General features: G+C 33.4%; 1 protein-coding gene across 1 annotated transcript; it reads right to left on the reverse strand.

Annotated features, from left to right (window-relative positions):
• Positions 1-1,399: 1,399 nt before the first annotated feature.
• LOC142643852 (methylthioribose-1-phosphate isomerase) lies at positions 1,400-6,414 on the reverse strand. Its single transcript, XM_075818571.1, has 9 exons — positions 6,174-6,414; positions 5,957-6,012; positions 4,676-4,834; positions 4,334-4,433; positions 4,040-4,182; positions 3,820-3,925; positions 2,288-2,426; positions 1,932-2,200; positions 1,400-1,824 (listed from the first exon to the last, which is right to left on the reverse strand). The coding sequence occupies exons 1-9, from the start codon at positions 6,240-6,242 to the stop codon at positions 1,747-1,749; spliced, it is 1,119 nt and encodes a 372-aa protein (XP_075674686.1). The 5' UTR covers positions 6,243-6,414; the 3' UTR covers positions 1,400-1,746.
• Positions 6,415-15,908: the final 9,494 nt, after the last annotated feature.

Here is a 15,908-nt window from a genome sequence, read left to right on the forward strand (position 1 = left end):
TTTTCATAAAAATTCCTTAATTTTGACTTTTTAAAATTTTCATCCTTCAAGTTTGATTTCATTTTTAAAATGGTTTGTCTTCCATCGATATTTATTAAATCTTGACTAATCTAATCATTGATAGAAAGAGGAAAGAGAATTTTTTTTAAATGGCGCTGTTTTTTTGGTTGCTTTGGTTCGGCTGAAAATATTTTCTGATTGTAGAAAAAATATATTATTTTCAAATGTTTGGTTGCTTTCTTGAAAATACTATGTAAAACATGTTTTTTACTACTTTCTCTCATTTTCTCTTCTCCGAAGTACATATATAATTTTTTTTTTTTAAATCGTTATCGAGGGACTGACAATGGCAGCAGCTAGCCATTGGAGACCAGAGATGTTTGTAGGGGATGGAGATTTTGCTGTAAGTTTTTGGTGAGACGAAAAATGGTTTACGAAAAATGAAAGTATAAACCAATTTCCGTCATAAATGTTTTTATTTTATGGTCAACCGGAAAACAATTTCAAGTTATACAACATTTTTAGACACTCCAAACATCTGTAAATTTGGAAAATATTTTTTAGAAATCAATTTCCATTGAACCAAACACAGCATAACAATCATAACTGTCATAGCAATAGATAAGTGGATCTTGCTGAAAATCAAATCAAACTTGATAGCTCAAAAATGAAAAATCTCAGACTTAATGAATCAAAATAAAAACAACCCCAAACTTAATAGATAAAATATATAATTTGGTCTTTAAATGGACAGGTTTTTAATTAATTAATATAATTTTGTATCTCACCAAGCACCAAGAGGATGGGGGGTCTTAAGTTCGAACTGTCGGGACAACATATCAACCGGTGAAGAGCCCAAACTGTGCACTACAGTACGAAAAGAGTTTGACTGAAGGGTTAATAAATAAGAATACAATAAAAGAGCAATATAAAATTTCCTTTAAATAAGAAGTCTAATATAAGATTTTTTGCTTTTCAAATATTAAAAAACATAGACGCAACTCATTGATAAATCCAATCCAAACACAATTGTTATTCATTTGTTAACATATTTGGATTGGGTGGAAGGATCAGATTGACTCATTTTGACAAAATGAGGAGCTAAATTGACAAAAATACAAAACAAGACTACCCCTCAGCTTTGCTAGAATGAAATGATTGGCATGCGGCATGCCACATTTGATTTGAGTATTTAGAACATTCTCATTTGCAAGCCATAACAAAGCTCCATTCACAACATCACACATTAGTGGACACCACAGCATAAATTACAGCCATTTCCAGGTTTCCTTTCGGCCGTTCCTATACCATGCTAGATGCAGATGAAGCCAACAAAGAGAATATTATACGTATCCCATTTCTTATGATGTATTGTAAGATTTGCAGCAATCACCAGAACTTCAAACGCAAGATACAAATTCAACATAAACAAAAATTCTTGTAAAATGGCAAAAACAGTTATTTGAGTTTCACCGCAATGTCTTGGTCTGTTGGTCACCTTCAAATACTAGCTAAAATTTTCATTTATAATTTTTGGCAGCCTTGAGAACCAGCCAGCTAGTATTCTTAAAATTAATACCCAATAGAATGACATGCTTACATCTAACAGATGGTGAATCCCTTAGAACATGACTGATCGCCTCATTTCTTTTATCAAGTACAAAGTTTTTCAAATCAAGAACCAAGTTATATGTGAATGCTCTGGTTTAACAGGGGGGTACACCTCCCATAAGCCATGCCTCCACTTTACACAAGCCTACTTGCTTGCCTTTGTATGAAATGATTAATTTCAAAAGCGTCAGTGCCCGTCTTTGTGATGACACCCTGCTCAGAGAATACAAGCTCATCAAACAGATGTACAACCAACTCAGTTAATCTTTCTCTACATTCACAAAAATGCATGTCTCAAGAGAGAGAGAGAGAAGACAGACCTTTTCTGTAATGATGCCAGTTATCAGATTAGCAGGGGTGACATCAAAAGCTGGGTTCCAGACAGAGATTCCAGATGCAGCAACTTGTTCCCCAAGTCCCCCACGCGTGTGTGTCAATTCCTTTGGGGATCTTTCCTCTATAACAATCTCTTTTCCAGAAGAAAGGGATAAATCTATGGATGTCAAAGGTGCAGCCACATAAAATGGAATGTTATGATACATTGCACACAAGGCAAGACTGTAGGTTCCAATCTTGTTAGCGGTATCACCTGCAATTAGACTAAAACACATCAGTTGAACATACTCCAAGAAGCAAAGGACAAAAACTAGTTGAATGATTGACTGCATTGAATCACCATTTGCAGCCACACGATCAGCTCCAACAATGACAGCATCTACTCGACCAGCTTTCATCAATGCAGCTGCAGCCGAATCTGCTACAAGAGTAGCAGGTATGTTATCATGCACCAGCTCAAAAGCTGTGAGTCTGGATCCCTGCAGATGGCGAAAGAAATAAACATTCGAACAATGGAATTCAACATACAAGGGGAAAAAATGCACCATAAGTAGGCGGGTTGATAAATTCAACTCTATATCACAATAACCTGCCTTTTGTAACAGACCAATTTTATAAAACAAACCTTTCATTGCTATATAAGTTCAGACACAAGAAAATTCCAAACAAATACTTTGACACAACTCTGTTTGCAACTTTGCACCAACCACTTCAAAAATCCCTCCCCCACATTCACTCTATGCAGAAATAGTTCACCCTCTTTTTGTTGAATGGACTTCTCTTTTTCAGAGGCAACAAGAAATTTTTGCCGCTTGTGGGCTTTACTTAGTTTTTATTGTTAAGTAGAGTTAGGTTTTTTTTCAGCTAATCGTCCGTTCAACAGTTGTATCTATCAACATGTATGGTCTTGGACCATCAAAAAATACTTTGTAAGTCATTTATACCCCCATTTATAGTTTCTTAAAATTGAAAAGCAAAACCACTGTTTGTCTTAATGAAACAGATCGCTGAACTAGTAGACAAACCAGTCAAACTCTGCATAATCATCATGTATAAAAATTCTCTCCATCCTCAAAAGCATTTCTCTAGGATGTTAAATTTTTATTATTTTTTATTTTTATACAAGGATGTTAAAAAGCTCCTTTTATATGTTCCTTCATTTTCATTTTTCAATTGGTAAGTTCACATGCATCTAAAGGATTCTAAAAATCCACAAGGACCACAACTTCACCTTCCAACCCATTCTTTTAAGGGGAAGGAAGGTCGAATGCTAAAGGCAAAACATTGGCAGTTCTATTTACATCTTCCATAACATAACCAAGTGAAGATTAATTAGTTGTGTTCACATTCACAATATCCTGATTTTGATAACCACAGCCTTCATATAGAAGGGACACAAATCTATGCATTTCAAGCATCCAAGCTATTCTGTGATTGCCAACCTCAGTTGTCATACAGAACATGAGCAATGGCTTGTTTTTTATTGATTGCATGAATCCTGATTTTGTTGTTTGCATCAATCGAGGATTGTTTAGTTGGAACTGCAAGATAGCCATCCCTGGTTTCTGATGATGTGTCACTAAACAATTACCTGATCAATCTAAGTTCAAGCCACATTGTGGTAAGAAGCTTCTCCTCTACCTAATTTTATCATCAGATCATGGAAATAATCCATAATTTAAAAATATATAATTATCCAAGTCACCACACTTCCAGAGATTTTGAAGAACTAATTTCAACATTCCAATAGTGTAATTCTTTCAAAAACAGATTCTTTAGGCAAGTTTGTGAATGCTTATACGGATGAAAGGGTCATGCAGGGAATGCTAATGAAGATTATAAAGTATAAACAACTTCAAACTAAACAATCACCTGATTGAATGGACGGGTTTCAGTGCAATACGCCCTTTCTAAGAATCCTTCAGTATGAACAGCACGGATCACACCAAGGGCAGTGCCATATCCAGCTGTTGCAAGACTGGAAAAATAAAATGATACTATATAGTCAGAAAAATGTTGGACAAGGAGAGAGAGAGTTATTTTATTAATATGATAATAAAAAAAAGAAGAAGACAGAAAGAAGGGTAAGTACCTGCCCGTGTTGCAATGAGTCAAAATAGAAAGCCTCTTAGAGTCCTTCAGCAGGTGCTGAAGAACACTCGCCCCATAAGACCCGATTGCTTTGTTCGAAGCAACATCATCCTTGAGCATAATTTCAGTAGCTTCTATATAAGCCTAAAAAATTAGTAGCAATAAAGTATCATGGAAGATTAGTAACAAAACATTTTTCAAGGTCCAATCACACTAGCTAAAATTAAGGGAGTAAACAATCAGAAACTATTTTTGGACTTTATCTACTATGTATAGTACGGTAGATATTTACTACCTGAAAAACACCCTGGGCTTCTGAGGTTGTAGCAGCAGCCTTTGATATAACTTCTTTAAGCTTCGTTGCGGCATCTGAGAGGTTCACTGCAGTTGGCCGGCTAAAGAAGTATGAAAGATGAGTATATAAGCAGTTATTGCTCAATAATTGCAAAAGCGTTTAGTTAATTACAAACTCAATAGCCTCAAGCAGACTATTTAGTTCAATAATACAGAGTACATTCAGACATGAGGAAATTGATTAATGATAATTTGAAAATTTTTTTTTTCTTTGCTACTTAAGTGAAGAAGGAAATCAGTGGATGTCATTAACAAGCTAGGCTTGAGATTCATAACAAAATACCTCGAGACAAGATATTCCAACTTCTCGATAAGAAAGGAAGCAGCATTATCAGGTGTCCCATCAAAAGCCTGTAAATTGGATACTTCAACTGCCAGGGAGAGTGCTGCTGCAATAGCAATAGCAGGTGCACCACGGACCACCATATCCCTTATTGCAGACCTGAGAAGTTGAGCAGGATATTGTTCACATACTTTATATTATTCTAGTCGACTGGCATAGCATGATAAAGGAAGCAACAGATATAATCAGGTCATTCAAAGAGAAATGTCAAGAAGAGCATGAACCTGCCAGATAGGCGTCCTATAAAATCACATTTTGACTTAGATTTGTTAGCCAACATGAACCGTTAAGCAATAATGGCACATCTCACAATTAATCACCCGATAGAAATTATGTCCTTGTTACAATCATGTAGTGGGTGATAAACGTTAGGACTTAAGCTGATCATATCTTTTTTTTAAAGATAGGTGAGAGTATTGTTAATTGGCCTTATTATATCAAATATTAAAGGGTTTACCACGCCATAAGCTACCTCAACTTAAGACCTACCGTATGCAAACTTAGATCACACAACCTTCCATATATCTTTTTCAACATCTATTGGGAACGCAATGCCATATTCCAAATAAAAGGACAAAGCTTTAAGTACAGTTCACTTCCTTGTGGTATAGTTATAGCTTCCAAGTCCACATGGAATATATAATTGGGACTTAAGATAAGAATTGTTCCTAAAATTGCCTTTGGCATTAGCTTAAAAAGCCACATGTTTTTACTATTTAGCTTATTTTTGCTATTATTCACGAGTTTACACTTTTTGGTACTATTAATGCTCTTATGATACTATTTCAGCTAACTTTTTCCAGTACTTTCAGCAAAAAAAATTCAATTTCAGCAAAATAAACAGATCTCAAACAGACTTTTTTTTGTCTCAGCCAGCTTTTAGGATTTTTGTCACACATTTGGCATAAAAGCTACCAAAAACCATATGTTTTGTATTACACTATGCAAATAAGGGCATGTTTAATAATACATGTTTTCAGTTTTTAAATAATATTACACGTATTTTCACGCATTTTTTCTCCTTAATGTATTTCCAAAAAAAAACTAAAAACTATTATTTAAACTCAGTAACAAACAGACCCTAAGCTACAGGAAACACCCAATCAGACAATAACAAGTAAATGAGACAAATTCAGAGGTCTCTCAAGTGTGGAAAAAGAGAAGAGCATTAATTAATTAATACGAAGTTTAATAAAAATAAGATGATATTATTATTATTACCATCCATCTTTTGCGTCCTTGATATTCAAGTAAATAGCCTCCAGAGGGAGCTTTCTCTGTTCAACAACAAAATCAAGATTTTTAGTAAAGATAATAAATACTGATGGTCGCCTTTTTGGCTAATTATATAAGCCGAAAATGAAAATGAAAACAAAAACAGAAACGTTTTTTTTTTTTTTTCAATTTGATATAAATTGGGAGAGAGAGAGAGAGAGACCTGATCGAGTAGCTGGAGCGAACCAGGGTTGTAGCGGATAGACTGAAGAGAGTTGGTGTTGCGTTCCATTGAATACTTGGCGAATTTGCACGACGACGTTTCACTGAAATTCGAAAGTGGAACTCTAGTTTTAATTTCTATGCAACTGGTGGGGAATTCTGAATAAGGTAGCGTATTTAAAAGAGGAGATGCGATTCGGGTCGCTTCTTTTCTGTCACTGTCCGAGTAGCCGTGACTAGACACCACCAACGACAAGTTCGGCCAGAAACATGTTTTTTTGTTTTTTTTTTTTTACATGTACTTGCATCTGACGCGCATGTTTGAGAGCTAAACTATTTTTTTTATTTTAAGTTAATAATTTGAATTTATTAAAATATTGGCTTAATATATTTTTTAATCACAAAAAAATTTAAAAGTATAATATGAATTATAATAGATGTAAATTATTAATTTTTACAAAAAAAAAAAATAGAAAAACAATTTAAAAACCATAAGGAGATTAGTCCTGTTTTGTAGGTAATGTTTTAGTAAAAGTTAAAAATGTATATACTTATAAAAAAAAGTGTATAAATCTATTTAGTTTTTTTATATATATATATTTAGTTTTTTTTTTGGATAAATATAGGGTGTTTTTTTTTTAAGGAAAACAATAGTAGTAACGTGAGTTATTTAACTTTTTTTCTATTTTTTTATTAAAAAAACAATAAATGTATAGTTACTTTGAAGAAGTGGGTTAGTAGAAGAGTGTCTCTATTTTGTAGGCAATATTTTAGTGTAAGTTAAACATGTATTTTTACCACAAGGCTTTTTTTTAGGCTTTTTTTTAGTGGTAATAGCAAAAAAAAACTATTTTTTTATTTTATATACATAATTTTTATTTTGAGAATCTAATTTATATGTGGATAAATAAATTTGAAAATCAACAGGAGAGTGACCCTATTTTTTAGGCTATATTTTAGTGGAAGTTAGGGTTGTATTTTTACCAGATTGTCCTTTAGTTTTATCTCTATTTAAATATAAGATGTAAGGGTATCTTGGAACCAAAAAAATCCGGTCTAAACAGAGAAAGCTCATTAAATAGTTGTATAGAAAATATTGCCCCAAGGATAATTAAGGGGCAATTTACTACATTTTTTATTTTTGCATTAGATAGAACCGGTCAAAAACCAGTCTCATTAGTTTGGTTTCTCATTTAGTCCATTGGAGTTTTTGAGTGATAGTGGAGTTTAGGTTATGAGTTACAAAATTTGAGTATTGAGTTATAAAAACTAAGCCATGTCTAAACCAAACGGGCCCTGAATTTTGGTTTTTTTGTTTTCACTTATTTTTTAAAAAATATTATCATTTTAAAGAGAGAATTAGATTAGATTTAGCCCCGTTCACAATCAAACTAGTTGAATTATCCATTTGGATTTTAATACCAAAAAAAAAAAATCTACCAATCCAAATACGATCCAAAATTCAAAATTAAACTCTAATCTAACTCAATCCATAAACATCAACTTGAGGCCTCAGGTCAAGTTGGGTTTTAGATATTTTGTCAAGTTTGTGGGTTTGATGCATAGTCCTAATTGGAAGTATATAATATATTTATATTTTTAACCGTGATAAAGATGATGGAAAAGTTGAAAGATAAACATAAATTACTATTATATCCTTTTATTGAATGAATAACTATTATGTTTTTGTGGTCAAAATGGCACAATAATACTGTTTACTGAAATATATTTCAATTTACTACTGTTTCAGAAATATATAGGAATCTATTACTTCTTGGGTACTCGAGTTTGAGGAACTCGAGTATTCCATGGTACTCGAGTTTCATGGAAAGATTTTGAAAATTTGTTATGGCACTTGAGTTTCATCAAAAAATTTTCGGCAAATTTGAAGGATATTTTTTCAAAGAACTCAAGTTTATGGAACTTGAGTACCATGAAAAATTTGAGTACCCAACAAGTGGTAGATCCCTACATATTTTTGAAACAGTGGTATTTGACCATTTTGGCTATGTTTTTGTTATTAAATGTAGAAGGGTGGGAAATTAGGCTCTATTTGGTTGGGTGGATTTTAGGGAGGATGAAAAAAAAGGGAGAGAAAATGGGGAGGGAAATAAATTTATTAGAGTGTTCAATTGGGTGGATTTGTGGAAGGAAAAATAGTGGGTCTCAAGTGTTTTCTTCCTGGGTCCACCAAAATGTTTCTCCTCAAATTGGGGAGAAAACTAGAGAGAGAGAGAGAGAAAAAAAAAAACACAAAAATATGTTGCTTTCCGGACCACAATGCCCTTTGGTGCAACGTAGCCAGCCAAATAGAGCCTTAGGAACAATTCTCTACTTTCATTCCCATTACCTTTTTTCTCCTCTTATCTCTTCAATTTGGGAGAAAAAACAAAGACTGGGCCCTAATTGAAAACTTCATCCATCTCATTTTATTTTCTCTCTTTCACTCCAATCAAACAACGAAAAATTAGAGGCTATTTGATTTTTTTTTTTTTCATCACTCATCACTCATCACTCCTTACTCAATTTTTGTCACTCATCACTCATTACTCGTCACTCATCACTTAAAATACCCCAACTCCCTACACCCCATCCGTTTGGACACTGTTTTCAATTCACATCACTCAAATATTTCAACATTTTTGTGGGACCCATACCTAATCACCAAGTTAGACCTTTCTCCTGTGGGACCCACTCTTCTTAAAACCACCAAACACAAAGCCAAAAATAAACTGGAAACAATGCCACCCAAAAAAAAAAAAATCTCGTTGCCTCTTCTTCTTCTTCTTCTTCTCTCTCAAACTCTATCTTTCTCTGTGTGGTTCTTGGTCCAATATAGCCACAACAATAGCAATAGCAACATCCATAGCCACAACGGTGAAAAGGAAAAAAAAAAAAAAAATCAAGGACCTAGGCGCCGTCGATCCCCGTCACCCAGCGCGCCGCCAAAACGTGAAGGCTCATCACCAAGTCCAGACTTGACTTGCTATTATCTCCACTTGAGCACCACTCGAATGACTTCGAAGCCTGGAGCGCATAGTCAAGGGCCTTGTTCGGTCCCTTGCGCGGAGGCAATAGTGTCGCTCGCGAGCTCGGTGGTTGTCTCAGAAGTGGAGAGGCGGGTTTGGAGTTCAAAACAGAGTTTAGGGGTTTGGGTCAGAGTTTGGGCCTAGGCTTAGGTCGAAGTTTCGGGGACGGAGATTCAGAGTGGTGGAGTTTCGGGTGGAGTTTTAACGGAGACAAGGCCTAGCATGCTTGGATTTGGGAATGGAGATGAGTTTCTGTGAGTTGGGTTTTAGGTGTGAAGGAAAAAGCCGTTGGTGGGGGTCGTGAAAAGGAGAGCCGGACTTGACAAGGCATTGATTGTGGGTCCCTCAGTGTGTGTTTAATTATGAAAATGCCATTGAAAATAGAGTTTTAGAAACTGAAAACACCTAAAATGTGTTTTCAGTTTCCATAACTCATTATTCAAAAATCAGAGAATTGAGTGATGGAAAAAAAAAATAGTAACACAGCCAAACAAGCTTTCTTGGAGTGGGTCCCACTTATTTTGAAGTTACGGGTGATGGAAACAGTGTTATGGGTGATGGAAACACAAAATCCAAACAGCCCCTTATATTTCCCAATTCCTTTTCCTTCATGTATTTTTCATTCTCTCCCTTTTCATTCCAGCCAAACATAGTGTGAGAGAAAAAGAAAAAGGGAAGACAAATGCTTTGTTGTTCCCCTTATCTGGATGTTTTAAGCATTTAGTAAATGACAAAGGTGAGAGGAGTTTTTTGTTACCATATTTTGAAAACTCACCAACCATTTTGCACAACTAGTCATGCAACCTTTACATGATTTCTTTCGTCCATAAGAGCTAAAGAAAAATTGTCACAAGCGTTAATATGGTGGATATGAAAGCCCCATGGAGTTAAAGGAGTAATTGAAACTTCAAGGGGTGATTTTGCAACTAACCCAAACCACATAGGGTGCTTTTGCATTTATGCCTAAATTTAATGATACATGTGTTTGAATATAATTTGAGAACTTAATATATTACACTTTAAGAATTGTACCTAAGTGCATAGGTGTGTAAATGAAACAAGCATTAGCTATTCCTCATTAGGAGAGTGCATATGTGTGTAAATGATTCAAGCTATTTAGGAGCATCTTGAGCTCGGTCTAAAATTATCTTTTATATAATTTATGTAAAAAACGAGTCAAGTTCAAATGTAAGTTTAAGGTATTAAAAAAACATAGATCAAAGATAATAATATGCTCGTTAATATGCTCATAAGTATGAGACTCGATTTAATATATATATATATATATATATATATATATATATATATGTATATGTGTGTATATATATATATGTGTGTGTGTATATATATGTGTGTGTGTGTGTATATATATATTGTGGGGGGGGGGGGCGCTCGGGCCTAGATAATCAGTACCGGCCCACTTAACTAAGGCTCAAGATCGGTCTGAGTAGCCAAAGCCAGCCCATAAGATGGAAGTGGACCTAAACCCAGTTGGAGTGAGCTCCGCCCAACTATACGTATGTTTGGACTTAGAAATTATTGTTTGGGGAAATCCCACAATATTCAGCCCACTATCACTAATGAGGTGGTGGGAAATTGACGATGAAATGATTAAATTCAAGTCAGTTACTGAGAGTTATTAGTGCCTTTAAGGAGTTCACTACCGAATGCTATTGGGCTTCTGGAACAAGTTTTAAGAGAATCCTTAGAAGACATAATGGTTTCCTAGGATTCTAGATAAAAGTGGGATTGCATGGAAATTGGTGAAACAATAATGATTTGAATCCCACTAAGGAGAGACTATATAAGGGGAGTGATGGCATACAACGAATGGGTTTTTTTTTGGAAAAACTGGGAAAAGTTGGGAAAAGAGAGAAAATAGAGGGTGTGAGTAAGGGAGGGAGAAAAATGATCAGAGAGGAAGGGGGTGTTGGTCTAAAAACTCACAGAGATAATAGAAATTGGACTGTCCAATTTGTGTTTGAAGCCATTTCTTATAAGATTGTTTGGAAACCCACTAATAAATAAATTGGGGGCCAAAATCCTTTGTTTAGGACATCAACTCTCATAGGTTTAGGGACCACAATACACACACACACACACACACACACACACACACATACGCATAAATGTTTAAAATATACTTATATAGACTTGAGATTGTGTTATGTAAGTTTATAAAAAAGTTCATAAGATTCCAAATTATTACTTATCATTCATTGATGATATAATCGTCTATTTTGTAGCAAAATTATATACAATTTTATTAGTTAAGGTGTACACTATACCAGGGTAACTCAATATATAACTCAATATGTAATGAGGTCTAAGGCAACAATTTTTTAGTGAGCTTTTTAAATACTAAATAAGTAAATATCAGTTAATTATTATTTATTTGACTTTCTATAATATATATATATATATATATATATATATATATATATATATATATATATATATATTTTGTAAGGACACAAAGTTTAGCGGCCCAAACCCACCTAAAATAATGAAGATCGTACCACCCTACCAAGCCCAAACTAATAGATATTTGTTAAGAGAGAGTGTATAAAACAAGTTGAGCTTAATTCAAAGATTCAAACATGAAGGGAATGAACTGAAGTTAAAATTAAGTATATTGATAGTTCTTTATAGGCTCGCTTGAGGACGATGTTCTTATACTAGGATATACATTGTTCTCTCTCTTTCCTTCTATCACTGTTCTTGATCTCATCTCTTTTCCTTCATTTTTTCCGGATCCCTTCATTTGGAAGTTCTCTTCCTTTATATACTCCTCAGCTTCTTGCATCCTAGCCCTTTATCTACAATCCTCTAGGCATTCCTTAAGACACTTGTCCCATTAAATTTCTGTTAAAGGTGATAGAAGGAGTTGCTTAGCTGTGAATCTACTATTCAGGGGTCATTTCCTCATCAATGCAGCTGTTAAAGCTGTTGCTAGTCATTTAATGCAGAGGCAGCAAGTGAGCTTTCACAAGAAACTTCTTTCAACTACCTTGACTCTCTTTCTCAACGCTATTCTTTCCACTCAGACATCTAGGAAGTATTTTGTCTCTTCCCATCCTATCCTTGGGCAAACCCACTCCTTGGGTTTGAAGTGCTTCCATCTGAAGAATGAATGTTGGTCACAATGGTTATTTTAATACTCATTTATGTGAATTGAGGTAATCAATTATCCCTTAATGTCAGATACATTAATTGCTAAATTTTGAAAATTCAAATATAATTCAAAATTTGAATAATTATTTCAATGGTTTTAATTAGGAAATCTCTGAAAATTAATGTGAATTTTAATACTATATATTGTCAGCTTTTAGTGTACTTTCCATTCTAAACGTTTTGTATTCAAACATTCTTATTTAAATATGGCATAATAGCGTTATATATGCAAGAATCTATAGCACTTAATTGTACAGCTATTGCTAAATTATTTTATGTTATAATAAGTTACCATATATACAAAAATGTTTACTATTTGGTTTAATGGAAAGTGGTCAAACAGCTAGCAATCTTTTTGAGAGCAAACGGCAGAATTAGAGCTAGCAATTTTTGTAACATAAATTCAGCGAAAAGACTTTTGAAAAGCTATTGTAATAATGGGCCATTAAATGCTTGGGATTATGATCCTTTCCTTTTTGTTCTCAACATACAAAAGTTTGACCGGTTTATATAATATATATATATATATATTTATATATTTATGATCATTTAAAGTTTTAAATATAGAAAACGTTTTACTTTTTTTGGTTATATATATACATGGAAGGAAATAAAAGTTATATACACACACTTTTATTTTGAATTACAAAGCTGCAAACTTTTCAGAAATAATTTTTTTCTTAAACACTTACCATCTTTTGCTTCTTACTACTCACAAAAAACATTTTATCTTTTACAAAATTTTTCTGGGAAAAGAAAGTACTATAGAGAGCTTATATCCTACAAGCAGTGTAGGCTCGAAAGGATAATCAGCAAAGGTGGCTGGGCTGTTGTATCCTGGGGACAACGTGCAGAAACTATTTGTCTAACTACATCGGATATACCGTAGACAGCACAATTTGTCTCAAGACAGTGACTTGGTCCACGCCTCATCTCTGCCACCTTTTTTTTTTTTGGTAAAATCAAATTGTGTAATTTCTAAGGAAAATTCAGGTATTATCTCTCCTTTATTTCCAACAATATATATTAAAACTGTCATTATTTTTTGAGAGGTGAAATTGTTAATTAAGTTTTTGTGTTTAGATTTTATATGCATCTCTTTTGCAAGTTAGAAAAATTTTGTCAATGAATTGGCACACTCATAATAAATTTTTTTTGGTGAAATAGTTTATAGTTTTAATTGAGTTTAATTTTTATTAGGTCAAACCAATTGGATAATCCATTTGGTTTTTAATACAACAAAAAGAATAATCTATCAATCCAAATATGACTTGATCCAAAATTCAAAATAAAATTCTGATCTAACACAACTCATAAAAACTAACTTGAGGCATCGGGTTAAGTTGGGTTTGATATATTTTGTTAAGTTGGTGGGTTTGATGCACACCTCTAATTGGAAGAATAAAAAATATTTTTATTTGTAATCGTGGTAGAGATGTTGGAAAAGTTGAAGGATAAACGTAAATTACTATTATGTCCTTTTTAAAAATGAATAACTATTATGTTTTTGTTATTAAATATAGAATGGTGGAAAATTAGGCTTCGTTTGGTTGTGTGGATTTTATGGAGGATAGAAAAAAATGGAGAGAAAATAGAGAGGGAAAGAAATTTATTAGGGTGTTTAGTTGGGTGGAGTGGAAGGAAAACTAGTGGGGCTCGGGTGTTTCTTTCCAAATTGAGGAGAAAACTAGAGAGAAAAAAAGAAACACAAAAATGTGTTGCTTTTCGGATCACAATGCCTTTCTGTGCAACATAGCTGGCCAAATAGAGCCTTAGGGACAATTTTATACTTTCCTTCCCATTACCTTTTTTCTCTTCAATTTGGGAGAAAAAAAGAGTGGACCTGATTGAAAATTTCATCCATCTTGTTTTTTTTTTTTTTTTTTCTCTCTTTTCACTTCAACCCAACAACGAAAAATTACATTTTCCCATTCATTTTCCTTCATGCAATTTTCATTCTTTCCCTTTTCACTCCATTCAAACAATGTGAGAGAGAGAAAAAGGGAAGATAAAGGACAAAGTTTAGCTACAATTTTTTTTTTTTTTTAGAACCTTAGGCTATAACTTTACTCAATATCTTTTTATCGAAAGCAAATTTTGACAAATCCACCATTGCATTAGATTTTCTTCTTATATCTTCTATGCTTGCAAAATTTCTATAAAATTAAAGATCAATAGCTATGTCATCAATAAATTATTTAAATTGCTAGTTTTGTAGTTTTAAATTATACATAAACTATAAGCTTATAGATCATATAGTAAATAATATCTAATTGACACAAAATTTGACATGTATATTAAAAGTGTAAAGAACATGCAATTCAACAGTTAGATTTTCAAAATTTGCAGTGTTGTTTATTTTATTAAGTAAAGTTGTAGCCTTATGCTACAACCTATTTTGTAACTAAATTTAGTCCGAAGACAAATGCTCAGTCGTTCCCCTTATTTGGATAGAATTAAGTAAAGGGTAGAGGTGAGGGGAGTGGTAATATAAATTGCCAATTTTTGTTTTTGTTACTATATTATGAAAACTCACCAACTAATTCGCACCACTAGTCATGCAACCCTTACGTGATTTCTTTAGTCCATAAGAGCTAACGAAAAATTGTCACAAGAGTTAATTTAGCGGATATGAAAGCCCTATGGAGTTAAAAGGAGTGAAACTTCAAGGGGTGATTTTGCAACTAACCCAAACCACATAGGGTGTTTTTGCATTTATGACTAAATTTAATGTATATATGTGTTTGAATATAATTTGACAACTTAATATATTACGCTTAATATATTACACTTAAGGAATTGTACCTAAGTGCATAGGAGTGTAAATGAAACACGTATTAGTTATTCCTCGTAAGGAGAGTGCATATGTGTGTAAATGATTCAAGCTATTTAGTAGCATTTCGAGCTCGGTTTGAAATTATTTTTTATATAATTTATGTAACAAATGAGCCAAGTTCACACGCAAGTTTAGGGTATTAAAAAAACATAGATCAAAGTTAATAATATGCTCGTTAATAGGCTCATAAGTATGAGACTCAATTTTAAAAAATATTTATATACGTATAAATATTTAAAATATACTTATATAGACTTGAGATTGTATTATGTAAGGTTATAAAAAAGTTCATAAGATTCCAAATTATTACTTATCATTCATTGATGATATAATAGCTATTTTGTAGCAAAATTATATACAACTTTATTAGTTGAGGTGTACGCTATTACAGGGCCGAGAGGTCTAAGCTGACAATTTTTTAGTGGGCTTTTTGAATGCTAAATAAGTAAATATCAATTAAATATTATTTGTTTGACTTTCTATTATATATGTGAGGACCCGAGGACCTGAGAACCCGAAGACCCGAAGAAAGGAAGGCCAACATTTAGAATGAAAGATGAGGTCTCTCCAGGTGTGCCCGAAGATGAGGTGGCGTGGACGATAACTAAATAAGGGGCATGTTACAAATATCCAAGTTGTAATAGGCCGATTTGGAAGGTTGCAAAGTTGCATTAAATGCTGGGCAACAACCATTCTG

The sequence above is a fragment of the Castanea sativa genome, chromosome 7 (genome assembly GCF_040712315.1).
Source record: "Castanea sativa cultivar Marrone di Chiusa Pesio chromosome 7, ASM4071231v1".
Classification (NCBI taxonomy): Eukaryota; Viridiplantae; Streptophyta; class Magnoliopsida; order Fagales; family Fagaceae; genus Castanea; species Castanea sativa.

Coding starts and splice junctions, on each gene's coding strand:
- LOC142643852 (XM_075818571.1), bottom strand. CDS start 6,242: ATGGAACGCAACACCAACTCTCTTCAGTCTATCCGCTACAACCCTGGT. Junction 4,183..4,333: donor AAGCCCAGGGTGTTTTTCAG/GTAGTAAATATC, acceptor CTAATTTTTTAG/GCTTATATAGAAGCTACTGA. Junction 1,825..1,931: donor CTGGCATCATTACAGAAAAG/GTCTGTCTTCTC, acceptor TTCTCTGAGCAG/GGTGTCATCACAAAGACGGG.